This window comes from Tachyglossus aculeatus, chromosome X1 (assembly GCF_015852505.1).
Source record: "Tachyglossus aculeatus isolate mTacAcu1 chromosome X1, mTacAcu1.pri, whole genome shotgun sequence".
NCBI lineage: Eukaryota > Metazoa > Chordata > Mammalia > Monotremata > Tachyglossidae > Tachyglossus > Tachyglossus aculeatus.
The window spans coordinates 84,483,575-84,511,442 of NC_052101.1; the positions used below are offsets into that span (position 1 = coordinate 84,483,575).

The following is a 27,868-nucleotide window of genomic DNA, read 5'->3' on the forward strand; positions in this document are numbered from 1 at the left end:
AAGAACAGCTTCATCAAGCGATTCAAGATGAACGGGCAGTTAAAATCCAAGGTCAGTTGGATATCCTTTTTCGGCCAGCAAGAAGCCTACAGGGGCCAACATGACTTCAGAGTGTGCTCTTGGTTTGCTCTGAGGTGCAATCATCCCATAATTTCTCTGGAGGTTTCTCCTCGGCTTTAAAAGGCATGCACCCGGCCACTCCCGTCTAAACCCGGTTGTAATGGAGGATCGCAAAAGGATATTGATCACTCAGTCCCAGATCTCCATGAGTGAGGCGAAGGTGCACAGGGCTAGTTCCTCAGGCTCAATTTCATGAAAAGACATCCAGGAAAATCTCGGGGCAACAAACCACTTGGTTTTGGAAAAAGGCACCAAATCAAAATGTTGAAAGCCAGAACCAATTTATTTCTCTCTCTCTCTCTCTCTCTCTCTCTCTCTCTCTCTCTCTCTCTCTCTCTCTCTCTCTCTCTCTCTCTCTCTCTCTCTCTCTCTCTCTCTCTCTCTCTCCCTCTCTTTCTCTTCTTTCTTTTTCTTTCTATTTCTTTCTCTCCTTCCTTCCTTTCTTTCATTTCCAAACTCCCCAGAATTGTGTACCTGGGCAATTGTAGCTGAATCACATAATTTTATTCAGATATTTATATTCAGTCAGAAAACTTCCACAATAGGGTGGCTGGCTTACTTCAGTAGAAGTAAAATGGGCATGTTGTCTGTCTCTGAGGACACTGCCCAGTGATGAGGGAACGAGGGACCTCCCCTCTGCCCTCACAATCCCCCACCTCCGTGGCCTTTCTTACTCTACCCCTGCTCTCCTTAAAGTTTGCTCCCCTCCCCAGCCACCACTTGGCTTTCAGAAATGTTTCTCTGTGTAGCCCCAGCAGATACCCCCGCTCTGCCTCCAAAGCTACTTTGAGAAAGGAGGGCAGGGTGGTAGAGGGTGGTTAACTCCAAACATCTATAAGTCAAGGTCTGTGTGTACAAGATACATCCCAAGGTTTGAATTTGGGGAGAGGGTTGAGCTGTTTCCACTGATAGACTCACCCCACCCTCAGGCACACATACGTTGTTCCCACCCACCACTCCTCTGTGCCCACTTCATCTTTCCCTACCCCTCCTGTCCCTCGTAAACCCCTTTCACCCAATGTACACCCTCCCCCAGCTCTTTACCTTTGTCTTGTTAATCATATTAATCATAATAATTATTTAGTATCATTGCAATAATTATTTGTTACGATAATGATGATGATTAAAATGCAAGAAGACTGGGAAAGGCATAGATGATGCATTTTCTAAACCAAAATAAGTAAAGCCAGGATTTAAAGTCAGTCATGGTGTACAAGTCATGGAGATCATAGCATTAGGGCATTGTTCATTTTTGGATTTTCATATGATTCAATTTTTAGGTGATTTAATTTTCATGATTTTATTTTCAGCAGTTGATCTGCAAATCCTGGGAGCATTTCCCATGGCTTTACAGAACTGCCCTGTTGCAGGCACAAATGATGGTTCCCACTTAAAATATTGACTAGGACACATTTGGGCGATTTTTAAAATAAGAGAAAATCAGGGGTATCACGCCAAGTGTACTGGAAATGTACTGAATTTCAGGGCATTTTTTTTTTCAAATGGTGTTCTCCCATTTTGATTTGCACAGGACTGAGAATAAGGCACCCTGGGTTTTAATCCTGACTGCCACTTACCTGCTTCGTGATCATTGGCAAGTCATTTAATTTTCTGTGCCTTACTTTCTTCACCTGTAAAATGGGGAGTCCATGCATCTTCTCTCTCCCCCTTAGTCTGTGAGGCAGGGACTGTATCCGATCTGATTGTCCTGGGTGCTTTGCATTTAGTAAGCATTTTGAGTTCTTTTTTTTAATGGTATCTGTTGAGAGCTTACTATGTGCCAGGCACTGTACTAAGCTCTGGGTAAATAGAAGCTAGTCAAGTTGTACAGAGTCCATGACCCACATGAGACTCACAGTCTTAATCCCCATTTTACAGACGAAGTAACTGAGGCACAGAGAAGTGAAGTGACTTACCCAAGGTCACGCAGCAGACAAATACCAAATGCATTTAACAAATACCACTGTCATTTTTATAATTACAATTACTTTTACCATAAAGGTAGTATTTATTGAGTGCTTACTACATACCAAGCACTGAGATAGTACAGGATAATCAGCTTGGCCACGGTCCCTGTCTCATATGGGGCTCACAGTCTAAGAGGGATGAAGAACAAGCATTTAATCTCCATTTTACTGATGAGGAAACTAAGGCACTGAGAATAATGCTAATAATAATAATAATAATAATAATGTAGGTAGAGTAATTGTCTGGTATGAATGAGGAGGGTGTTCCAGGCCAGAGGCAGATCGTGGGCAAGGGGTTGGGGGTGAGATAGATGAGATCGAAGTACAGTGAGAGGTTAGCGAGAGGAGGGAAGTGTGCGGGCTGGGAGGTAAGGTAAGGTAAGGAGGGCAAGGTGATTGAGTGCTTTAAAGCTGATGGTAAGGAGTTTCTCTTTGATGTGGAGGTGGATGGGCAACCACTGGAGGTTCTTGAGGAGTGGGGAAACATGACCTGAATGTTTTTGTAAAAAAATGATCCGGTAGCAGAGTGAAATATGGACTGGATTAAGGAAGAGACAGGAGGCAGGGAGGTCAGCAAGGAAGCTGATACAGTAATCAGGGCAGGATAAAATAAGTGCTGGGACTAATGTGGCAGCAGTTTGGAAGGAGGGCAGATTTTAATGATGTTGTAATGGATCGAATATGTGGGGAGTCAAGGATAATGCCAAGGTTATGGGCTTGTGAGACAAGAAGGATGGTGGTGCCACCTACACTGATGGGAAAGTCAGGGGAAGGGTAGGGTTTGGGTGGGAAGATAAGGAGTTCTGTTTTAGACTGTACTAAGAGCTAGGGTGTAAGCAAGCAAATTGGATTGGACACAGTCCCTGTCCTATGTGGGCCCACAGTCTTAATCCCCATTTTACAGATGAGGTAACTGAGGCAGAGAAAAGTGAAGTGAGTTGCCCAAAGTCACACAGCAGACAAGTGGTGGAGCTGGGATTAGAACCCATGTCCTTTAGAATCCCAGGCCCGGACTGTATCCACAGGGCCATGCTGCTTCAGAGAAGTTAACTGACCTTCCCAAGGTCACACCACAGGCATGTGGTGAAGTCGGAAGTCGTACCCAGGTCTCCGGACCCCCGCCTGCCCTGAGCAGGTCCCTTGCCAAGCCCTCCGGCTTTTTCTCTCCTCCATCCCTGCCATCTGTCCTAACCCCGACTCTGCCACTTGCCTGCTTTGTTACCTTTGGAAAGTCACTTAACTTTTCTGTGCCTCAGTTTCCTCATCTGTCAAATGGGGATGATAACTGTTCTCCCTCCCTCTTAGATTATGAGTTCTATATGCAAAAGAGACTGAGTCCTATCTGCTTATCACCACAGTGTTGGGCATCCAGTATGTGCTCAAACAACACCCCGATTTAATGGTTTTTTTTTTTTGCGAGATCAAAGCATCCCTCTGGTCCCAACCTTCCCTTGGGGCTCCCCCTGTCCAGATGCGCTGAGCTTGGGCTCGCCAACTGGTAGTATGTTGCGGGGGCCCTGGGAAATGGGGGCGGGGCAGGGGATCAGAACAGATCTCTGGAGGCTGGAGGTAGAGGCTCTAGGATGTGGGGTGGATGGTTGGCAGAGAGCCAGAGTCCCTGGCCTGGGCCTGCACAGGGGGCACATGGCTATCCGCCTGACGTGGTGGGTGTTGACTCCGGGACTGTGAGATTGGCTGCGGTGCACTTTCATTCTGTGCATTGTCCCTGTCCGGGCCCAGTCCACATAGTGCTGAGGTCGGAAGAGCACGAGGCTGCTGATGTGGGAGCTATAGGGGAGCCCCCACTGCTGCCTCCTGCTCCCTCTGGGACTGCTCCCTCTATAATATATGTACGTCCCATACACACTCACCCCTCCAACACACACACACACACACACACACACACACACACGCACACCCCCTCAGGCCTTCCCAGATGTGTGGACTCTAGAACTGCTCTCCCCCCAACCCCTTTTCACCATGCAGGGGGCTGTGGAACCCCAAGGAAGCAGCTCCAGCCCTTTGCCTGCCTTCCTAATGAAGCTGTGGACCATGGTGGAAGATGAGGACAGCAACCACATCATTTTCTGGGGTGCGGTGAGTAATCCTTGGACAGCCTGGAGGGAAGGCAGAGAGACCTCTAGAGGGGCTGTGATTTTGTGAAGGAGATGGGCAGGGGTGGTATTTGTTAAGCAGTGTGTGCCAAGCACTGAACTAAGGGCTGGGTTCGAGTCAGGATAGTCAGGTTGGGCACAGTCCCTGTCCCACATGAGGGTCACCGCTTAAGGGGAAGGGAAAAGAGGTATTTCATCCCCGTTTGACTGATCGATAAACTGACGCACAGAGAAGTGAAGTGACTCACCCCAGATCACACAGCAGGTAAGTGGTGGAGCTCGGATTGAAACCTAGGTCCCCTGACTCCCAAATCTAGGCTGTTTCCATTAGGACATGCTACTTCTCATACTGTGTGATGCCAGTAAGAGGGCCAAGAACATAGACTGTTGAGTGGGAGGAGCTAAGGAGGAATTGCTTTGTGTCGCCAGGAAGAAGAAGACATGAGTTGGGCGGGGGGGGGGGGGGTGGCGGTGACGAGGGGAGAAATTCACCCCCATCCCCGATGAGCGGGACCTGGAAAGGTATTGAGGCCCTGCGGGGAAGAGTCCGTCCCCTTGCCCAAAGCCGGCAGAGAGGAGACATGGAAAGAAGATAGCAGGAAGGAGCTTCTATCTTGGGAAACCACCCATTGTCCGGTTCCCAGGATGTCTTAATGTGGAGGTGGGATGCCAGAGGAACAAAGGCCAATCAAATTGGCCTCTCCAAATGCAGTGCCTGGGACAGAGAAGGACCCCCTCACCCCCTACCCCATTCTCCTCTCCCACTCCCTACTAATGAGCCAGACCAGACTGAAACTCAGGCTCAGCCTCAGGTTGGTCCCATTTTCAGCTTCATTCCTTCCCCTAGGGTGTCCAGGACTCTCCTTGGACTGTGAAGAACCTCATGTGGGACAGGGACTGTGTCCAACCTGATAAACTTGTATCTACCCCAGAGCTTAGAACAGGGCCTGGCATATAATAAGCGCTCAACAAATACCATTTTTAAAAGGCCGGAGTCGGGGGGTGGCTAGAAGAGAGCATTGTCTGCATGCTCTCGCTGGGTTGGTATGGTGCCCATGGCTCTGACCACTGACGTGTGTCTTTCTCATCCAATGTATGTGTGTGTCTGCATGTGTTTCAGGGTGGCTCCAGTTTCATTGTGTCAGATCAGGCACTGTTTGCCAAGGAGGTGCTGCCCAAGTACTTCAAACATAACAACATGGCCAGCTTTGTGCGTCAACTGAACATGTGTGAGTACCATCTGGACACTGGGGGTGGAAAGAAGAGTTCCAGGCCTGAGTGTGGACACCGAAGAGGGGCGAGTGGCCAGGGAGGAGGGTGGGCACTGCACATCAGGAGGGCACTTCCAGGAGTGGATGGAGTGAGGTGGTGAGTTGGAGAGAGAATGCAGACCAAACATTAGACTGAGGGAAAAGTCAGGGGTTTTTTTTGCCCTTTGGTGTTCCCTCTAGGGCAGCAAGGTTTCATGGTGGGATTTATTAAGCGCTTACTATGGGCCAAGCACTGTATTAAGCGCTGCAGTAGATATAAGATCTTCAGGGCAGACCCAGGCCCTGACCCAAAGAGGGCCTATCATCTAAGAGAGAACAGATATTTTATCCTCATTTTTCCAGATGAGGAACTGAGGCCCAGAAATGTGAAGTGACTTACCCTAAATCACCCAGCAGGCAAGAGGCTGAACTGGGATTAGAGCCCAGGTCTCCTGACTCCTGGGCCCCTGATGTGCTGTGTGGCCTTAGGCAGATTCCTCCCTTTTCTGCGCCTCAGAGTTCTGTCTGTTCAGTGGGGAATCAATCAATCAAATGATCAATGGTATTTATTAAGCATTTACTCTGTGACAAGCACTCTACTAAGTGCTTGGGGGAGTAGAACACAACAGAGTTTATAAACACATCCCTGACCACAGTGAGCTTACAGTCTAGAGGAAGATAACAACCACACCTCCTGGCCTCCCAGAGTCCTCCCCCCTCCCTGACTTCTCCCCCTCTCCTCACTTTCCCTTCCTCTCCTCACCACTCCTACTTCCCTTGCCTCCTTCCTCCCTCCCTAGGCCTAATGATGCTACTTGTCTGCTACATGACCTTCGATCTTATCTTAACTTCTCTGGTTCATTATGGGCAGGGAACATGTCTGCTAATTCTGTTGTATTGTACTCTCCCGAATGCTTAGTATGGGGCTGTGCACATGGTAAGCACTCAAGAAATATGATCGATTGATTGGACCTCAGTTTCCTCATCTGTAAAATGGAGATGAAATATCTGTTCTCCCTCCTGCTTAGATCATGAACCTCATGTGGGACAGGGACTGTGTCTGACCTGATGATCTTGGATATAACCCAGTGTTTAGTACAGTGCAAGTGCCAAGCACTGGGGTAGATCCAAGGTGATAAAGATAATAATAATAATAATAATAATAATAAATCCCAATTGTAGTCCTGCTCTCTCTCCAGGTCTTCCCCACACTCCCTGGAGTTCCCCTCTGTCCCAAGAGTTCCCCCTCTTTTGTATTCCCTCCCCTTGTGATGCCCCTAAAGGTCAGCAACAGCTATTAGCTTCTTTGTCCCAATTTGGAGTCCGGTGGAGGCTGGGGAGGGTCAGGGTGCCAGGATGGAAGATCCCTGCTCCCTGATCCTCTCTCCCATCTCTCCCTCTCTCCCCCCATGCCCCACCTGGTGGACTCAGATGGCTTTCGGAAGGTGGTGAACCTCGAGCACGGCGGGTTGATGAGTCTGAATCATGACTTCATCGAGTTTCAGCACTCTTATTTCCTGCGGGGACAAGAGCACCTCCTAGATTTCATCAAGCGCAAGGTGGGGTTTGGACCAGAAGAGGCTAGAAGTGCAAGCCCCCTTGCTCTTGGGACCCAACTCCCCGTGTCCTCCGGCCCCCCTCTCCGCCCCCAGTGGGCCCTCGGCCCTCTTCATCCAGGACTGGGCTTCTGTCTGCTTCCCAAGAAGAACCGCTGTGGCTCTCGAATTGAGCAACCCCAATCCCAGTCTATTCTCACTCACCAGGGTTCAGGGGGTAGGGCGGGGACATTGCGAGGAGGAGGGAAGTGGAGTGGGACCAGAGTGGGACCAGGGCCGGGGGGGGGAGGTTTGGCATCGAGCCTCATCCCCCACTGCATCCCTTCCAAGACTCAGGCCCCGGCGTCAAAGAACGAGGAGCCACGGCTGCAGCAGATGGGTATTAACCAGCTGCTGAATGAGATGCGGATGCTGCATGGGTATTTTAGCTTGTCCAAGAGCCAGCTTAAAGCCCTAAAAGAGTGAGTTCATGGGAGGTGTTGGTGGGGGGCAGGGGGAGTGTTGCTGAAGGCCCACGGGTGCTCTAGGGTGGGGAGGAGAGGAGAGGGCTTCTGGTTTAGAGGTGGGGAGAGGAGGGGAAGAAGTGGGGGGAAGATCCGGAGGGAGGAAGAAGGAGCAGGGAGAGATGAAGGGGGATGGGAAGGAAAAAGGGGCAAAGAAACAGTAGAGGGAGGGAGGGGGAAGGGAGGAATAAGGAAGGAAGGTGACCAGGCTGAATGACTCCTTGGCTTGGGAACCTGGGGAATGGCAATGTTTTCCCTAGCCATGTGGCAGAAACAAGGGGGTCGAGACAATCAGGGTGGCCAGCAAATCTCCTCTTGGGAGCCTCCAGGAGGGGACAGCATAGAGGAAAGATAATCTGCCCCGACCCCACCCCACTCCCAATATGTCCTCCACAATCCAGTCTCCACCATGTGGTGGGGTGAGGAGGACATTTCTCTGGGATCTCTGAGGAGACTGAATATGGGTCTTTTGGTGACTGAATCTCTACAGGCAGGTAGAATGCCTGTGGCGGGAGATCCTACTTCTCAGGCAGAACTGCACTCAGCAGAAGGAGTTCATCAGAAAGGTACCTCCTCCAACTCCCCCTTCTGGCCCCACCCCCCAAACCCCTGGCCCTGTGTAACTCCCACCCTTAGTACGTCACTCCCAGATTCTCCAAACCCAGGAGACCCCCCAAGCGTGGCTATTTCTGCTCACCTGGAAACCACAATTTCCCCTGCCTCCCCTCCTTTTCCTCCCTCCCATCCCTCCTTCTCTACCTCCCTCCCTTCCCTCCTTCCCCCCTCCCTCCCTTACCTCCTTTCCATTTCCTTTCCTCCCTCCCTCTCTTGCCTCCCTTTCGTGTCCTTCCCTCCCTCTCCTTTCCCAACCCCCCTGCCCTCTGCCCACCCAGAGATGTCCCAAGTCTGGGGAGCTCTGACTGGTTTGGGGGAAGCAGGTCATTGGTCTTCCCAAGAATCCTGGGTCTGTCCTGGGTGTCTGTCCTGGGTCAGCATCCCTGCTGAGTGAGTTAGGCCAGGGAACCCTGGGATAGAAGATACACCCATTCCCAATTGGTTTGGCCAAAGGTGATCACCATTTGGCTCATTCTTGTCAGCTGATCCTGTTTGTATTTGAACTGATCCAACCCAAGAAGACCCAGAACGAGCCCAGTGGGGTCAAAAGAAAGCTGTGAGTAAGGAAGAAAGGGACTGGTAGGCCGAAGGGGATTTGTGGGCTTGGCAGGTGCTGGAGATGTATGTGGGATGCTGGGAAGGGGTGCTGTGAGTTTGGGGGGGCGGGGGGAGCAGCGAGGAGTAGAGGAGGGGCAGCCTCTGCTCATAGATGGGGGATGTTGGTCTGGGGGAGGTCCAGGAGTCAGGGGTAGGATCACCTGACTTGGGTGCCATGGTGATAGCGGAGCTGATTTGGCTGGAGTGCTGAGTCAACACTGTCGTGCCCCTGCCAGGCAAGTCTGTTGATGTGCGTTGGGGGCGGAGGAGCCCCGGGGAGGGGGGAGAGGGTCCTAAGCCAAACAGGCTGGGTCTTCCTCCAGACCATTTCTTGCCCCTTGAATCTAAGAAGCAAATATAGGGTCAGAATTTGCCTGCTCTACTCGTTTCCTCGGCTTTGTCCAATCACTCACTCATCAGTAAATCCATCCATCCTTCCATCTTTCCACTTGCTCAGCTGGTCCATGACTCCCAGTCTTGTAGGCGGAAGGGAGGGGCCAGAGAACGAGGGATGGCCAGACTGAACCGCTGTTCTTCCCTCTCCCCACTTTGCCACCAGGTCCTTGGAGGTGGGCACGAGCAACTCATACTATGATGAAGCTGGGGCTAGCCAGCCCCCAGCTGAGGAGCATCACCCTGGCCCTTCTTACTTCACCCAGTCGGTAGGTTGTGTGAGAGGTTGTGCTCCCTCCCTCTCTCCCTCCCTCCCCAGTCTCAGACGCTCAGGGAGCCTGGCCCTGGCCCCGTCTGCAGAGGGTGTGGTCATCGGGCTCGATGAGGCCTGGCACCAAGGACCGGCTCTTCATTGTCTCCTTCTAGGCCCTTTGCTCTATCCACCTCTGGGACCCAAATTCCCTGCTGATTCCTCCCCGAGAGAATATTCCCGACCTTGTCTCCCCCACCCCATCTCCTCCCAACTCCCCTGGCAGAGGCATCTGTGGATCTGCTGAGGCAACCAACCCTCCTCCCCCTTCTCCTCCTCCACCACCACCACCTCTTCCTCCACCCCATCCTCCTCCTTGTCCTTCTCCTACCCCCTCCTCCACTCCTCCTTCTCCTCATCATCAATCGTGGTCTTTGAGAAAGTGTTTCTCTACTTGGGTCTCAGTCCCGGAAGCCTGGAAGCCCCCTGAGGACAGATTTGTCCCCAGCTTTTCCACCCCCAATTCAGGGCCCTGTCCCCTGGCTTGGTGAGTGCCGGACCACGGTTGCTCCTGTGTGTTTGTAGCCATCCGCAGAGCCCATCCCTGGCCCCAGCAGCCAAGAGCAGAAGTTGGAACCGTTCATCACAGATGTGACTGAGGCTTCATTTCTGCCTTCCCTGTTCACGCTGCCTCCGGCCCAGAATGAGAAGTAAGCTGGGGGAACACCAGTGAGTCAGTAGAGGACAGGTTGGGGCAGCAGTGCTGGGTGGGGTGGGGGCGGGGGAAGAAAGTACACGGATCTTGTCTAAGGTGTCTCCGGTACACGGAGTTGGGCCTTCCGCTAGCCCTGGGGAGAAACTGCCTCTGGCACCACAGATTCCCCAGAATGACTGCAACTTCTGAGCAGCACCCCGTGCCCCCCACCAGCCCCACACTGCCCATCATTCATTCATTCATTCATTCAATCGTATTTATTGAGTGCTTACTGTGTGCAGAGCACTGTATTAAGCGCTTGGGAAGTACAAGCCCATCACAGTGGTCCCATCCACTCTGGAAGGGACAGGAGGCTGAAGCAGAACTCTCTGGCCTCTGGCCACAGGGGCTCTGTAGACAGATGGATGGAAGTGGGGGTGGGGGTGGGAGCAGGAATCTCCACTACAGCCCAGCTCCTGTGAGCCCCCATCTACGATCTCGCAAATGAGGCTGGAAGAGTCACCTTCCAGGACACTAGCTACCTAGCCCTCTCTTTCCCCACTTCATCCCCACTCTCCCCGTAGACTGCTGTGTGGGGAGGGGAGGGAAGAAGCCCATGAATAACTGCAGGAATGGGTCAGCATAGTTATTGGAATAATAATAAAAATAATAATGATGAGCATTTGTTAAGCGCTTACTATGTGCAAAGCACTGTTCTAAGCGCTGGGGGAGATACAAGGTGATCAGGTTGTCCCACGTGGGGCTCACAGTCTTCATCCTCATTTTACAGATGAGGTAACTGAGGCTCAGAGAAGTTAAGTGACTTGCCCAAAAGTCACACAGCAGACATGTGGCAGAGCCGGGATTAGAACCCACGACCTCTGACTCCCAAGCCCGGGCTCTTTCCACTGAGCCATGCTACTTCTCAATAACAATAATAATAATAATAATAATAATTGTGGTATTTGTTAAACACTTACTATGCTCCAGGCACTGTACTAAGCTCTGGAGTAGATACACGTTAATTGGGTTGGACACAGTCCCTGTCCCACATGGTACTCACAGTCTTCATCCCCATTTTACAGATGAGGTAACTGAAGCACAGAGAAGTTAAGTGACTTCCCCATTGTTAAACAGCAGACAAGTGGTAGAGCAGGGATTAGAACCCAAGTCCTTCTGTCTCCCAAGCCCGGGCTCTATCTACTAAGCCATGCTGCTGCTTCCCATTAGCCAAATCCACTTTATAGGAACTTACTTAGATCCATCCTCAGCACTTCTGTATACACATTTAACTGTATATTCAGTAATTTATTTGGATTACTTCGTTGGTCAATCCTTTTAAGTCTGCCCATTGTGGAGTGTGAGCTCCTTGTGGGCAGAGAATCAGTCAATCAGTAATGTTTATCAAACACTTTCTAGGTGCAGGGACTGTGTCACTTGGCCGGTTTTGCCATTCCCCAGCGCTTACTGCAGTGCAGTGCACCTGGGAGCATGTACTAAACGCTCTTGCTACCATTCCAATAGTTCCTGAACCAGTTCTCTCTTGGCCCTCAGAGGAGAGTACCAGGAGGTCCTGGAAGGTTTGGACCTGAACCTGGATGGCTTGCAGCAGTTGATGAGAAGCCAGGTGAGCAATTCAGAGACTCTGAGTTGGGTGGAAGTGAGTGAGTGGGCAACGGGAGGTGAGGGTGGGAGCCATGCATCCCCGATGCCTAGAAGCTTCCAGCGACCTTGGGCATTCCCTTTCCTTTCCTCCACAACCTGTTCCTTGTCCCTCAGTGACCCTAGCCAAGAAACTAGGTCTCCCAGAATGAGAGGTCATACAGGAGCCTCCCTAGGGTGATAACAGGCTGCGGGGGAGGAGACAGGAGAACCACTCTGGGAAGAGAGGGTTGGGGGGCGGGGGGGGGGGGGGGTCCCACTCTGGAAAGAAAAGCAGGGACCTGTCAGGGATGGGGAAATGAAAGGGGATGGGAGCCACTCCAGCGCTTAGGATACCGCCCTCCCATCTGTAGATTTTGTCCCTGGCAGCTCAGTTCCGAGATGCCAGCTTAGCAGATCACTTTAGTCCTGTAACCCTCTTCAGGAGGAGTAGCAGTGCTGCCAAGTGTGAGAGATTATAAGTACTGGCCCTCTTTGTGGGGTCCTGGGCGATGGTTTCTTTGGATGACCATCTGGAGCCAGCCCAGCAGGCTGGCTGGACTTCCCTGTCTATCAGAGACCTCCTCATTCTCTCCCTCCCGCTGGCATGCCCCCTGCACTGCTGGGATCTGTTCTGTTGCACACCGTTTGGGGGAGGGTTGCCCTGTTCCTCCATATTCCCTAAGGCTCCCTGGAACTGATGGGAGTCCCAGCCCAGCAGGGATTTGATAAAACTATCTGCTTGTAGTGGCTGGGCCTTTTAGGAGTAATCTCATCAATCAGTCAATCATTCAGTCACTCAATCGGTGGTATTGATTGAGCGCATACTATGTGCAGAGTACTGTTCTCAGCACTTGGGAGAGTACAATAGTGTCGGTAGACACGATCCCTGCCCGTAAGGAGCCTACAGTCCAGTGGGCAGGCTGGCCAGTGAGGGCCAGCACTTTCCAATATGTTGAGGTGACCCTCCTTCTCCAGATATTTCTTGGGTTTATGATCGAGAATCAAATCGTGTCCCCCATTTCCTTCCCCGACAAAGGATGCTGGGAGAGATCTGGGTCCTGTGGCCACCCTTGAGGGCCAGCTTTCATTCACTTGCGCTTCTTTGCTTTTCCCCAGCTCTTCAGCAGCCTCTTCACAGAAAGTGAGCTGAACTTAATGATGGACATCAGCATGCCCTCGGTACGGTCTGGCCGGTGGGGATGAACGTGGGGAGGGGAGCTCTGAAGGAGAAGGGAAAAGGGGAGAGAGCCTCCCTAGGGTGGTAACAGGCTGTGGGGGACGAGACAGGAGAACCACTCTGGGGGGAAGGGTTGGGGGCCCCCACCCTGGAGAGAAAAGCAGGAGCCTCTCAGGGATTGGGGCAGGGCCGGGGGTGGGGGCGGCGGTGAGAGGGGATGGAGTCACTCCAGCTTCCCCATCCCCTCTCTACCCTCCCGCTCTGAGTAACAGATTCTGTGGTGGGTACTGTTATTACAGGACCAGGTGCACACTGAGAATACGGAAGGAGATGTAGCTGGCACGGAGCCCCCCTCGTTCAGTTCAGGTATGCCTTCGGCTCAGCTGTACTCCAAAGGCAAGTTCAGGGACGGGGAGCCACTGGTGATGGAGTCAGGGGGAGGCAGGGCAACAGTGCCATTCTCCCTGGGGCTCTGGATCGCCTTTGCTCTTGCCAAGGATGTGGCTGTGCTGCCTCAGGTTGGGGGGAGGGGGGTGAGATCGTCAGAGAGGGAGTAGGAGGGCACAGCAAGAAGGGAGACCACCACCAGTCACACTTCTCCCCCCCAACTCCCTCTTTCCACCGCATGAGAATAACCTGAAGCCTGGGAGAATGGGGTGAAAGGAGTTTGCAGTGGCTTTTCCCAAGGGCGCCCACCACCTTGCAGACAGCTTATCACCTATTCACCCCTTTGCCTGTCCCCGTGTCCCAGGCCAAAGAGCTTGGAGACTGAGGTCTTTGACGGGGTCATTTTCCACCTCCCTTAAGGCTGGAGACTGCTGGACCACTCTCCTGAGGTTAGCCCACCCTAGGGTGTGGGGGCTGGATGGGGCTCCCCATCTCAAATGATGAGCGCTCCCCCATGGGTCCCGGGCTTCTTTGGGTCTTTGCCATTCCAGGGAAGGAAGTGGTCCTTAGGAATCCCCAGCGGTTCTCCCTCCGACTCCCCAAACTCTCCCTCGGTCTCTGGGAGTGAGCTCCTTGGCCTGCTTTCAAGCCCCATATGCTCTCCTCCTCCTTGGTCTCCAAAGACCTCTCCAGTGGCTCCCCCTCCCCTCTAACCCTTTCATGCCTGAGCAAAGGCCTGGACCCAAGGCCAGCTCAACAAACACTTCTATCTTAAACCACCCCAGAACCCAAATGGAACCGAAGCCCCTGGCCCAGTTTCATTGCCCACTAGACTAGCTCAGATGGGAGGGTGCCCACCTGCCCAGCTGTCCACCCTCTTGCCTGGAATGAGTATTCATTTGTACCAGGTGGGTGGGAAGTTGGGAAGCCAGAACCCCAGCTTGGGGGACAGGGTCCCAAAGTGCTAAGGGTTTGGGTGTGGGAGGGTCTGCCTCCCCTTGCCCCTTTCCCCACCCCGGTTTACCCAACCCCTCTATTCATCAGCCCAAGCCTCCCCTCCATTGTTACCCCAGAAAGACCTGGTTATTTGGAACGCTGAACAAGGCAGGCCTGTAGAAAGCTTGATCGGCGTGGGGTTGAAAAAAAAAGACTATGCGTGTATGTCACTGTAGGTGTGGGTCTTTGCCTCTCAGTGGGTAGCACTGCATGTGCGCTCCATGTTTCTGTGAACGCCTTAGTTTCCGTGAGCATAAGTCTGTGCCTATGTGTAGGTGACTGCGTCCAAGACCTCTGGTGACACAAAGGTTGAAACACTGTGTGAATAATACTGTCCCAAGCTGGTATTCTGGGATCCTGCCAAGATGTATGTGACTGAGAAGACAATCCATCAGTCAATGGTATTTATTGAGCCCTTACTGTGGGCAGAGCCCCAGACTAAGCACTTGGTAAAGTACAGTACAACAGAGTTGGTAGACACGTTCTCTACCCACAAGGAACTTAACCAATCCATCCATCAATCAATCAATTGGATCGATTGAGCATCTACTGTGTGCATAGCACTGTACCAAGCTCTTGGGAGAATACAACAGAGCTAGAAGACATAATCCCTGCCCTTGCAGTTCAGCAGGGGAGAGAGACTCAGAATAAATTACAGTTAGGAAGAAGAGGAGAATGAAAAGATGGGTATGTGGATGAATAAGTGCTTAAATTCAATCGTATTTGTTGAGCGCTTACTGTGTGCTTTACTAAACACTTGGGAAAGTACAATACAACAGTAAACAGTGACATCCCCTGCCCACAACGAGTTTATGTAGTAGAATATGAAAAGTCAAAATGTACAGAAGTGTTGTGGGTGGTTGTAAGTGCCTAAGTGCAGAGGTGGCCCAGAAGTGCTGAGGAATAGGAATGGTACTTATTGCACGCTCCCTAGGTACAGAGCACTGTACTGAGCAAGCACCTGGGAAAGAGCGACAGAAGCATGAGATACTACAGTGAGCTTACACTATAACTGGGGAGACACCAGCCGTGGCGTCATGCAAGCTGAGGTTTAGTTGGAGAAGGCAGTAGAGACTGTACAGTACTGTAGTTTAAAGTCCTCCAGACTGTAAACTCGTTGTGGGCAGGGAACATGTCTACCAATTCTGTTAAATTGTAGTATCCTGAGTGCTTAGTACAGTGCTCTGCACGCAGTAAGCACTCAATAAATGCAATTAATTCACTGACTGATAGATAGGGAAGGGGGGGATCCAGAGAGGGAGCATGTTTGAAGGTGGAGGGGAGTGAGCAGTCGAAGAGAGAAGAGTGGGAGCAAGTGTTGTCAGTGGGTGGTAGTAGTCCTAATAAATGGGATTCACTGAGCCTCTACTGAATGCAACACACCTGGGAAGATGATGCCATCGATGGCACACTTCACCAAGGGTTGCCTGCGTGACTACAAAGGCTAATGTGAGACCCACAGTCCTGGCTCCATCGAGTACTCCAAAAGCTTGCCTCTCACTGTGCCCATATTGTTTGATGTTTGCAGCATGCGGTTCTGTTTCTCCTTCAGCCTTCTTACCTCTTGCTCCTGATGAAACATCTGCTCAAAAAGAGCCACTTCTTTCTTGATAAACAGTGTTCCAGGCCGGTCTAGCCGCAGCAATTAACTCCACTTTTCAGAAGGCCTGAGGTTTCGTTTTACCGTCTCCTTGAAACATTGCTTCCCTCCTCCTTGCTTTTGGTTTCTCAGTTTCAGCTCACTGTATGGCAGCTATCGTTCCACTCTCCTCTTGTGTCCCTCCCAGGGCAGCTGTGTTAAGGGGGAACATGGCTTCAATGCTAAGAGGCTGACTTTGTTCCAGAACTTCATTGTTTGTGATCCTGTCTCTCCATTTGATGCTAAGCATAGTCCAGAAATGACATGATGGAACCGCTCAAAGAGTCGGACTTGCACCTTTGTAACTGGGGAGAAGCTGGAGAGAAGGCTGGACAGCCCTGCAACTCTGTGAACCTTCAGTTTGGTCTGGAGCCCAGTTCCATGCGGCTTCCACCCCCTGCGTGAAGGTCTATAAAGGTCATGTTAGTCTTCTTGATTCGGTTTTCTATTTCCTTGTCGGGCACGGTGTCGTTGCTGGGTGTGCTGCCTAGGTAACAGAATTAGGTCACTGCATCGAGCCCCGCGTTGTCAGTAGAAATTGTTGGCTGTCTGAATGGTTTCCCTGGTGCAGACTGATACATCACCTCCGTTTTCTTTAGTCGTATCGACAGCCCATCATAACCAGCTGATTCAGGGAAGCGGTTTACAATCACTCGCATGTCTTTTCGGATATATGGCTCTGGGGTGCTGTCATCTGCATTTATCACTTCTTGAATGACTGCATGTAGAACTCTCTGGATGATGCTCAAAGTCTATCAAGTCGAAAGACTTCCCCAAAAGTGCAGAAACCAATTCTCAAACCTGCATCCAGGTCTCTGGTTTCAGCTTCCAACGAGACTGCGTAAAATAAATTGAACTGGTCCAGGCCTGCTGTGCAACCCTACTTTACTCCACTGGTGATGGGGAATGGATCAGGCAAGGCAGCCAATCAATCAATCAGTTGACAGTATTTTTAGAGGGCCTACTGTGTACAAAGTGCTTAAGAGAGTATAATAGAAATGATCCCTGTCCTCAAGAAGCTTCCAATTTAGAGGGGGATCCAGGCACTGAAATAAGTTACAGAAGGGAGGATGTGAAAGAATATATAGGATAAGTACAGAAGTGTGATGTGAGGGAGGAGAGGGAGAGAGGTTCTGAATACCAAAGTGCTTAGGTGGCGCAGAAGGGCTGAATTTAGAGTGAGCCCCATATAAGACAGCAACTGTGGCTGACATGATTATATTGTATCTACTCCAGCGCTTAGTACAGTGCTTAGCAAATACCATTATTATTACTATTATTATTAGAATTATTACTGTTTATTTTTTATTGTTATTATTGACAGTTGGGGGATGTTAGGTAGATAGAAGGCCCTGAGCCTGTCAGCCATGCTTGCATAAATCAGTGGTGTTTATTGAATGCTTACTGTGTGCTGAGCACTCTACTAAGCACTTGGAAGAGTACAGTGCAACAAAGTCGGTAGACATGTTCCCTGCCCACCAGGAGCTCACAGTCTAGAGGGGGGAGACAGACATTAAAACAAGTCATAGATATGTGCATAAGTGCTGTGGGGCTGAGGGTGGGGTGAATATCCAGTGCTAAAAGGGTAGAGAACCAAACGCATAAGCAAGAAAGGGAGAGGGAGTTGGGGAGAGGAAGGCTTAGTCAGGGAAGGCTTCTTGGAATTGTGATTTTAGGAGAGTTCTGAATCAATCAATCAGTTGTATTTATTGAATGCTTACAATGTGACGAACACGGTACTAAACACTCGGGAGAGTACGATGTAACAGAGTTGGTATGTACGTTCCCTGCTCACAAGGAGTTTATGGTCTAGAGGGGGAGAAGGTGGGGAGAGTAGTAGTTTGGTAGATATGAAGGGGTAGGGTGTTCCGGGCAGAGGGAGGATGTGGGCGAGAGGTCGGTGGCAAGATAGATGAGATCGAGGTACAGTGGGTAGGTTGGCATTAGAGGAGCAAAGTGTGTAGACTGGGTTGTAGTAGGAGATCACAGAGGTGAGGTAGGAGGGGGCAAGGCGATTGAGTGTTTTAAAGCCAAAGCAGTCACGAAGCAGTCTCTGAGTCAAGATGAACTTTTCAGGACAGCCAAACTCGTTAACTAATTTCCCAAGTCCAGATGGGACCAAGTGCATTTGTTAGGTCTGTGACAACTGGGTAGAGGTCTTGATGCTGTTCCCTGAACTTTTCCTGTTTCTGCCATACTGCAGAGATCAAATCCACTGTGCCCCACAGTGATCCGAAGACTCACTGTGATGGTGGGAGTGTTCAGTCAATGATATTCTTTAGCAGCAGATCCCGGAGGATTCTGACTAGGATCATGCCGGCAGTGGGGAATAATGAGATGTTGCAGTAATAAGTCACACTCTGATCTTTCGCCTTCCTTCTTGAAGATAGTGATGATGGTGGCTTCTTTGAGATACTGTAGCATTTTCTCAGGCATCCATATGTTAAGGAAGAGCTTTTGTACGTGCTTAAGCAGGGTGTCCCCTTCACACTTGTAGATCTCAGCAGAGAGCTCATTGTGGACAGGCAATGTGTCTGTTATACTGTTGTGTCGTACTTTCCCAAGCGCTTACTGCAGTGCTTTGCACACAGTAAGCGCTCAATAAATGCAGTCGATCGATCGATCGATTGATTGGTATGTCACCAGGTCCAGGTCCCAGCATCTGGGAGGTACAACAGAAGCACTAGACACAGTCCCTGCCCACAAGGAGCTTACACTATTAGAGGAGGCAGACATTGAAACAGTCACGTGCAGTGGACTCCGAATCAATAAAATATAACTGAATGTTCAATCAAATATAGACACAAACAGACACATACATGATGGGGATGAGTAGAAATAATACATAAGTGCAAGAGGCAGCTGAGGAGTTGATAAGTTTCAGGGTACTGACAGTTCACATATAGATGTGGAACCCCATGAAGGACAGGGACTCGGTTCAATCTGATGATCCTGTATCTACCCCGGCACTTAGTACCATGCTTGGCACAGGGTAACTGCTTAATAAATGCCATTATTATTATTCTTACTGTTATTAATAATGAGTTGGGGAGCCCGGCCGTTGTTCCAGTGATAAGAGCACTGCTGTGGGAATCAGGAGGCCTGGGTTCTAGTCCCAAATCCACCTGCAGATGGTGACTCTGGGCTGAGACCACACACGCACTTTACTTCACGCAGAAAGAACCCCTGCCCGCCAACTCATTCATTTCCCCCGGTGCCCCAGCAGGAACATGACCAGCAGGGATGAGTCACTAGTACTCTAAGCAATTCCTCGGTGCGGGTTCTCGCTTCTGATGTCTTGGGACCGAAGCTCATCACTGCTCCTGATGGGAGACTCCATCATCATCCTCAGTCAGGGAAGGCTTGCAGGAGGAGGAGGAGGGATTTGAGAAAGACTTTAAAGGTGGAGAGGCTTGAGATCTGGTGGATCTGGGAGGGAAGGGAGTTTCTGCTGTGGAGATAACATAAGCAAGGGAGGGGTTGGTTGGAGGCAGGCGAGGCAAGAGGAAGGCACAGCCTCCCGGAGGTAGGCTTCGAGGGGAGCGATGAGCGTGAGCAGGGGAGCAATGGGTGAGGAGAGCAACCAACGGAGGGTTTGGGGCCACAGGAGACGCGTGGCCACAAAACATTTCAGGAAGGTGATCCGGGCAGAGGCTTGGGGTGAGGATTGAAGCGGGGGATGCCGGAGGCAGGGAAAACAGTGAGGAGGCCGATACAGTGGTGGAGTCGTGATCTGACGAGCGCTTGAACCGGTGGGGTGGCTGGATGCTTGCAGAGGAAGGGGCAAGGAGATGTTTTTGGGGGAAAAAAAGTCAGAAATTGTAGCAATAGTTAGACTGGTTGTGAGAGCAGAATGACAGTCAGGAGCTGAGGGTGATTCCAGAGGTTGCTGGCTTCAGCCACAGGTACGATGATGGTGTTAACAGAGGAGATAGGGAAGATGAGAGGAAGGGAGGCATAGGAGGGAAGATGAGAAATTCAGTTTAGGGCACACTGAGTTTGAGGTGTCAGCGGATCATCCACGTGGAGGTGTCCTGGAGGCAGTGGGGCCTAGTGGATAGATTACAGGCCTGGAGGTTAGGGGACCTGCGATCTAATCCCAGCTCTGCTGCCGACCTGTTGTGTGACATTGTGCATGTCACTTCCTTCTCGAGGTCTCTTTCACAGTTCTCTGTTTCTAGGTCTCATTTTACAAATGAGGGTGCAATACCTGTTCTCCCTCCCACTTAGACTGTAAGTCCCATGTGGGACAAGGACTGTGTTCATCCTGATCATCTTGTATCTACTCCAGAGCTTGGCCCATCATAAGCGCTTAACATATGCCACAATTACTATCATCAAGAGGAGATGCGAAATTGGGTAGCAAGGGAAATCAAGATTGGAGAGGTTGATCTTTCTGTTGCCTTCAACACTGTGGACCACCCGCTTCTCCTGGAAACATTATGTAACCTTGGCTTCACTGATAGTGTCCTCTCCTGGTTCTCCTCCCATCTCTCTCAATCTCTTTCACGGGCTCCTCCTCTGCCTCCTGGCCTCTAACTGTGGGGGTCCCTGCAGGGTCAGTTCCCGATCCCTTTCTAGTCTCCATTTACACCCACTCCCTTGGAGAACTCATTCACTCCATGGATTCAACTACCATCTCTACGCTGATGATTCCTAAATCTACTCCTCCATCCCTGACCTCTCTCCTTCCCTGCAGTCTTGCATTTCCTCCTACCTTCAGGACAGCTCTACCTGGATGTCCTGCCTTCACCTTAAACTTAATATGCCCAAAACAGAACTGCTCATCTTTCCACCCAAACCCTGTCCTCCCCCTGACTTTCCCATCACTGTAGACAGCACTGCCACCCTCCCTGTCTCACAAGCCCGTAACGGGATTGTCCTCCACTCATCTCTCTAATTCAACTGGCACATTTATTCTCTCACCAAATCCTGCCTGTTCTACCTACAAGTCTCCAGAATCCACCCTTTCCACTCCATTCAAAGTGCTACCACGCTGATCTAAGCACTTATCATTTCCCAGCTCAACAACCACATCAGCCTCCTTGCTGACCTTCCTGCCTCCTATCTCTCCCCTCTGCAGTCCATACTTGGCTCTACTGCCTCGATCGGTTGTCTGAAAAACTATTCAGTCCATATCTCCCCACTCCTCAAAAACCTCCAGTGGCTGCCCATCCACCCTCTGCGTCTAACAGGAACTCCTAAACGTCAGCTTTAAGGTACTCACTCAGCTCAGTCGCTCCCACCTCACCTCTCTGATTTCCCACTACAACCCAATCCACACACTCTGCTCCTCTAACGCCAACTTTGATCTTGTCTGTCTCACCGACGACGACACCTCGCCTGTGTCCTCCCTCTGGCCTGAAACTCCCTCCCACTTCCTACCCAACAGTCCACCACACTTCCCACCTTCAAAACCCTCTTAAAATCAAATCATCTCCAAGAGATATTCCCTAAGCCCTCACTTCCCCTAGTCGCCCTCCCCTCTGCGTCGTCTTTGTTCTTGGCTGTGTACCCCGTAACCATTTTGATACTCACCCCAGCCCCAGAGCCTCTACTATTAACCTCTACTATTTCCCCTTATCTGTAATTTATTTTAATATCTGTCTCCCACTGTGGACTCTAAGCTCCTTGTGGGCAGGGATCATGTCTACCAACTCTATTGTGTTATCCTCTCCCACGCAGTTAGTACAGTGCTCTACACACATAAGCACTCAATAAATACCATTGATTGACTGATTGTGAATCATCTTCACAGTAACTGGAGCTAAAACCACGTGAATGGATGAGTTTTCCAAGAGACTTTGAGCATTAGAGGGAGAAGACCAAGAGACTCAGCATAGAGTTCTGCAGGTTTTGAAAACACATGTCCAAAATGAGTTTTTCATCTTCCCTTCTCAACTCTCCCCTTGTCTCAACTCCCTGTCTCCACTGACACCACCAACATCCTCCCTGGGACTGAAGCCGGCAACCTTGGCTTCATCCTCGACTTCTCAGTCATTTTGCTCTCACATCCAATCTACTGTTCAAATCTGCACATTTTCCCTCTGAAACATCATTCAGATCTGCCCCTTCCTCTCCACGCATACAGTCACCAGCCTGGCTCAAGCGCTTGTCATAGCGTATCAGTTGGCCTCCTCGTTGTTCTCCCTGCCTCCGGCCTCCCCTCGCTTCAGTCCACACTCCAGGCCACTGCCCAGATCATCTTCCTGAAATGTCATTCTGCATGTGTCTCCCACATGCAGATGGTTGTCCATCTCCCTCCCTCCGCATCAAACAGAGACTCCTTACCATTGGCTTCTAGGTCCTCCCTCAGCTCTCTCCACCTTATTGGTTCTCCCCACCCGCTCCTCCCCTGCCCACTCTCTTCACTTCCCTCAATCCCATCTCTTGGCTGTACCCCACTCTTAAGAAGCAGCAGGGCTTAGTGGCAAGAGCACGGGCTTGGGAGTCAGAGGACATGGGTTCTAATCCCGGCTCTGACACTTGTCTGCTGTGTGACCTTGGGCAAGTCACTTCTCTGTACCTCAGTTACCTCATCTGTAAAATGGGGATTAAGATTGTGAGCCCTGTGTGGGATAGGGGACTGTTTCCAACCTGATTATCTTTTATCTATCTCAGTGCTTAGAACAGTGCTTGGCACATAGTAAGCACATAATAATAATAACAATAATTATTATTATTATATTATTATTATATATATAATAAGAATATATTATTATTATTGTTGTTATTATTATTATTATTATGGTATTTGTTATCACCTTGTCCACCTCCAACCTTTTGCTCATGTTGTCCCCAAGGCCTGGAACTCCTTTCCCTGCCCCCAAATCCACCAGACCTCAGCCCCTCCCATCCTCAAAGCCCTATTAAAATCCCTCCATCTCCAATGAGCCTTCCCCAACTTAATCATGAGTACCCCATTTCTTAAGAACCTTTCAACTGTTTTTTGCATTTATGTATTTACTCATAGCCAGTCTCAAAACTAGTGCATATATGCCTATTTGACATTTCTACATCTGTCTGTTTCCCCGATTCGCGTGTAGCTCCTTATGCCTCTGCTGAAGCTCCTAAGTGCTTAGTACAATCCTTTGCACCCAGTTGGTACTCAATAGTACCGTTACCATTAATACTGTGATTTCAGTTCAGTCAACAAAGAAGTTGGCCATGTTAGCAGGGGCAAGAGCGGAGGGAGGTGGGGGCACTGGGAGTTTCCGGAGAGAATTTAGGTCTGGAATAATTGGTGGGGGCAGAAGGCAAGGAATTTGATGAGGGAGGAGAAGAAATGCTTGTCGTCCCTTCCCAGGAGTGAACTCACTCCAGTTCACTTCACCCAGTAGGGGCTCAATAAATACCTTCACTATTGCTGCAAACTAATGTTACCAAGCAGAAGAGAGGGCACAGATACAGCAGGTGAGGGGGAATTTGAAGTGGTCAGAGTCGGCCTGGTGCCTGGATTTCCACCCACCACGCTCTGCAGCATGAGCAAAAGTGTGGAGGAAGTGTACCGAGGAGATGGTCTTAGGGCTCAGGGGTTGGTGGCACGAAATTGACGGAGGACTAGGGAAGTGAGGGAATTGAGTTTGGTTGAGTTTGAGTGTCCTCATCTATAAAATGGAGATTAAATTGCCCTTCTCCTTCCCCCTTAGACTGTGAGCCCTGCTTGGGACAGGGACCATGTCTGCTCTGATTGCACTTTACCCCAGGGCTTAATAGGGTGCTTGATGCACTGCAAGTGCTTAACAAAGACCACAATTATTATCACCATTATTATTGTTATCATCATTATTCTAAAAGTTGTGAAGGCTGGCTGGTGTCTGTCCAGACAAAGCTTCTAAACCTTCCTACTTGCCTGTTGCCTTCTTTATTCCTGGCAGCAGCGGGCCCAGTGCCCAAGCCAACTGTGCCTGCCCAGCCTGCCCTGCCCCTCCCCCCACAGCAGCTGCAGAAGCCACTCCCCTTCCCTCCTCCTCCCCACCACCCCTCCTCACAGCTCCTTCCCCCGTACTCCCCGTCTGCCGAGTCATTGCCCCCTGACCAGGGGTCCCAGAGACGACGTTGGTGAGTGAGGCATCTTGGAGCTACATTTCGACCCCAGAGGAGTTGGAGGGAGACCCTGTTCCCTGGGGTTCTGGACAGGGAGGGTCCAAGGCTGGGGGCGGGGGAGGCGGAGAATGATCTAGGGGCTTAGGGGAAGCTGAAGTAGCAGTAAGAAGGGCCCGGGGCTGCGTGACCAGCCAGGGATGGAGGTGCGGAAGCCGGGGGATGGGGTCCTCGAGAACCCTAGAGCCCTGCCTTCTGAACTAGTAAGTTCTCATCTGCGGGGCAGAGACTGATGGTGCCTACCGTGGAAATGGGTGCAGTGCCCAGCAGCCAGGACACAGTGGGGGAAGGCAGGGATCAGCTGGATCCCAGGAAGAGAGTGAGCGTTATTCCCTCCAAGTTTGGAGCCATCCAGCCCAGCGGCACTGAATCCAAGCCCCAGCCTTCCCACATCTGGCTACAAATTTCCCACCATTGTGTGAGACCTGAGCTACTGACTGTATGTGTTGGGAGACCTGAGCTCTTGAGGCCTGTGCAATGGTAGAAGCGTTCCCGGGTGGCGGCAGGGGAGAGGAGTTGGGTCCTCTAGCCTCCCGTGGGTTTCCCCCATTGCTAAGGCCACGGAGGGGGCTTCCCCCTCCTTGAAGGGTAGAGATGGCCACGGGTGAAAGCAGAGAAAGGTCATCCCCAGAAGGAGTGGGCTTCGAAGAGGAGGCGAGGGTGGCAAAGATGGCAGAAGCCACCTGACAGGGGTGCCTGGGCCCACATGGGGAGTCACCCGGAGGCTGGGCCGGAAAGGTGAGGGCAGGAGAAGCACGTGTAGCTGCTGTTTCCATTTCAGGAAGGCAACCGGGGAGCATGGGCAACGCCAATGAGAAGCCATCGGAAACTATTCAGCGGGAGCGGAAGCGACTGGTGCAGACGCTTCAGGAGGACTCGGGGCTGCTGCTGGATGGGCTGCTGGCCCGGGGTGTGCTGATCGAGCCTGAGTACGAGGTCTTGGATGCCATTCCTGACCCTGAGCGCAGAGTCCGCCGCCTGCTGCTCTTGGTGCAGCAGAAGGGGGAGTTTGCCTGCCGGGAGTTGCTGGAGTGTGCGGCTCAGAAACAGCCTGACCCCTACTGGGATTGGCAGCAAACGGGGCATGGTGAGTCCCCAGCTGGGCCACTGGCAGAGGGGAGGGAGAGGGAGGGCACAGAGAAGGAGAGCAGCAGGGTCCCACGGGCTCCAGGTGGACGCAGGAGAAGAGACACAGGCCCTGCCCTCAAGTGGTAATTGGGATTTAGGATAGACACAGGGACACCCTCCCTCTTCACCCCCATCCATACATTTTGACCAGATGGTCATGGCAAGGATGAGTGGAAGGAGGGGGGCTGATCACATATCATAGGGGAGACTGAGTTTGCCCAGGGCACTTTTGCTGGGGAGACTTGTAAGTTCCTCGAAGGCAGGGCTCGTGCCTTCTCTGTGTCTCAGTTGCCTCATCTCTAAAATGGGGAGTGAGACTGTGAGCCTCATGTGGGACAGGGACTATGTCCAAGCCGATTTGCTTGTATCCTCCCCAGCGCTTAGTACAGTGCCTGGAACAGAGTAAGTACTTTAATAAATACCAAAATTGTTATTATTATTATTATTGTTCTAACTAGTGTATTAATAATAATGATGATGGTATTTGTTTAGTGCTTACTGTGTGCGAAGCACTGTTCTAAGCGCTGGGGGGATACAAGGTGATCAGGTTGTCCCACGTGGGGCTCAGTCTTAATCCCCATTTTACAGATGAGGGAACGGAGGCACAGAGAAGTTAAGTGACTTGCCCAAAGTCACACAGCTGACAAGTGGTGGAGCCGGGATTAGAACCCATGACCTCTGACTCCCAAGCCTGTGCTTTTTTCCACTGAGCCATGCTGCTTCTCTACTCTCCCAAGCTCTTAGTTCAGTGCTCTGCACATAGTAGGTACTCAGTCACCACGATGATGATGGTGGTGGGAGGCAGCTGAAGGGGAAGAAGCCCTGCAGGAAGTTTGGGATCAGAGAATGGGCTGGGAGGAGGGAAAAGAGAGGCAGAAGAGGACAACGGGCTCAAAGCGGCAATGATCCGACAGGTGCCGCGAGACTCGGCCGTAACCGCTGCCCGGGCCCGGCTCATTTCTCCTGCAGGATATGGCAACCCGGACAGAAGATGGGACTCCCCAAGCGTGGAAGACAGGAGGGTGGACGTGCCTATGTTCCCGGAGGATCAAGGGGCAGAGATGCTGACGCCCACCAAGATTTTGGAGGAAACCGAGATTGAGGAGCCCCTCCAATCAAGATTCCTGGAGGATATGGAAAAAGTGGATGAAGACTTGCCTGAAATCTTAGAGGAGGAGATCAAGCCCGAGGACCCAGAGGTAGAGGGAAGCCTGGATCTAGAGGTCGACTTTGAAGAAGCTGAAGAAGGAGGAGAAGAAGAAGGTATGGAGGAGCTAGGGGGCTTAGGGGAGTGTGCATTGGGGAGTGGGTAGGGGGAGTGGAGAGATGGATTCCCAGCTGACCCCCAGTTTCTCTGCAGATAAAGCAGAATGGGAAGGGGTGGGACAGTGGGGGCCAGAATGAGGCTTCCAGGTTGCCTTCCTCCCACACACACCCCCTAACCGCAACTTTGCATCTCCCCTCTGCCCTCCAGATTCCTAATTAAGTTGCCAGAACAAGACTTCCTAAGGATCCTGCCCCTCTCTCAGAGGAGTGAAGTATTTTTTGGTTGTATATCCCCAAACCCTTTTCTGCCTGGCCATAGAGTCCCTGCCTAGGGCACTTAGTTCATGAGTTCTCTCCAAAGGTATGATAATGCGCTTCAGCTTCCCAAGCGCTTTCAGGTACCTGATTTGGGCCTCAAATTATCTCAAGTAACGTCCTGATGAGGCTCCTTTCCTGAGCCCCAGTTTCCCCCTCCCTGTGGAATGAATACCAAGAAATTGGTGGTGGGAGAGAGGTAGTGTGCCAGAGGCCACTGCTCTAATTTTTGACCATTTGACCGATTGCTCAACTGTCTGACATGAATAAACTTCAGTCGTTATTTTCGGTGTCGGCGTATCCTTTGGTGTGAGGTGGGCCGGTATCCTTTGGTGTGAGGTGGGCCGGGGGAGACTGAGGGGGAGGTTGGGACAGGAAGGGGCCACCGGGTCAGAAAGTCACCATCGGGAGGGCTTTCTGGCCCTGACTGGACATTCCAATCTGGTCAGAGCCCTGGGATGAGCCAGGCTGGGAGTCCAGCTCCAGTGGGGAGCTGTGGGAGCCACTGCCCCTCCTAGCATGGGTAACATTTGTCCTCCACAGCCTCTCACCCTTGTATAGGCGAGGCGTCTCCTCACTGGCCTGGTATCACCCCATTTCTCCCCCATACAGAACCCTGGGTGGCAGACTCACAGTGGGTGTTTCCCCTTGGCTTGTGGTGTCTAGCGCAAAGCCGAGCCCAGAGAGGGGATCTGGGCCCCTGGAACCTCAGGGGCAGGAGGGGGCAGGAGCAGAATCAGGTTTATTTAGCCTTCTCCCCCCCTCCTCCTGAAGACGATCCTGGGGCCAGGGTGATATATAAAATGAATTTATTCCAAACCCCAAGCCTCGCCCTTCCCGAAGGAGACGGGACTGGAGAGAGATGGCCATCCCTCTCCCATTGGCCCATCTCTGGGACTCCCTGGAGCCACATGGTCTTGCCAACCAACCCAGACCTCGGGGGCCCCCAGCTCCCATCCCCTCCAGACCCCTCCTGAATAGCTAGGCTAGCTCGGATGGAAAGCACCTGATGGGTGGAGGCAGCCCTGGGGCCAGATCCCTATTTAAGCCCTCCCCCCAACCACCCACCTCATCCCTGCTCACTGACCCCTGGAGCAGAGAAGACAGGAGCAAAGTCCCCTCTTCTGGGGCCGCTCAGAGCCTCCTTCCCTCCC

The 27,868-nt window shown here is 51.4% G+C and overlaps 1 protein-coding gene across 1 annotated transcript; it reads left to right on the forward strand.

Moving 5' to 3' along the window:
- On the forward strand, window positions 1–26,997 carry NOL3 (nucleolar protein 3). Its single transcript, XM_038739925.1, has 15 exons — window positions 1–51; window positions 4,074–4,184; window positions 5,322–5,430; window positions 6,883–7,010; window positions 7,338–7,468; window positions 8,001–8,076; window positions 8,608–8,681; window positions 9,282–9,384; window positions 9,951–10,075; window positions 11,614–11,686; window positions 12,820–12,882; window positions 13,180–13,246; window positions 24,787–25,092; window positions 26,103–26,396; window positions 26,608–26,997. Exons 1-15 carry the CDS (start codon window positions 28–30, stop codon window positions 26,613–26,615), a joined length of 1,692 nt encoding a protein of 563 aa, XP_038595853.1. The 5' UTR covers window positions 1–27; the 3' UTR covers window positions 26,616–26,997.
- The last annotated feature ends 871 nt before the right edge of the window (window positions 26,998–27,868 follow it).

Coding starts and splice junctions, on each gene's coding strand:
- NOL3 (XM_038739925.1), top strand. CDS start 28: ATGAACGGGCAGTTAAAATCCAAG. Junction 7,011..7,337: donor TAGATTTCATCAAGCGCAAG/GTGGGGTTTGGA, acceptor ATCCCTTCCAAG/ACTCAGGCCCCGGCGTCAAA. Junction 8,077..8,607: donor AGAAGGAGTTCATCAGAAAG/GTACCTCCTCCA, acceptor CATTCTTGTCAG/CTGATCCTGTTTGTATTTGA.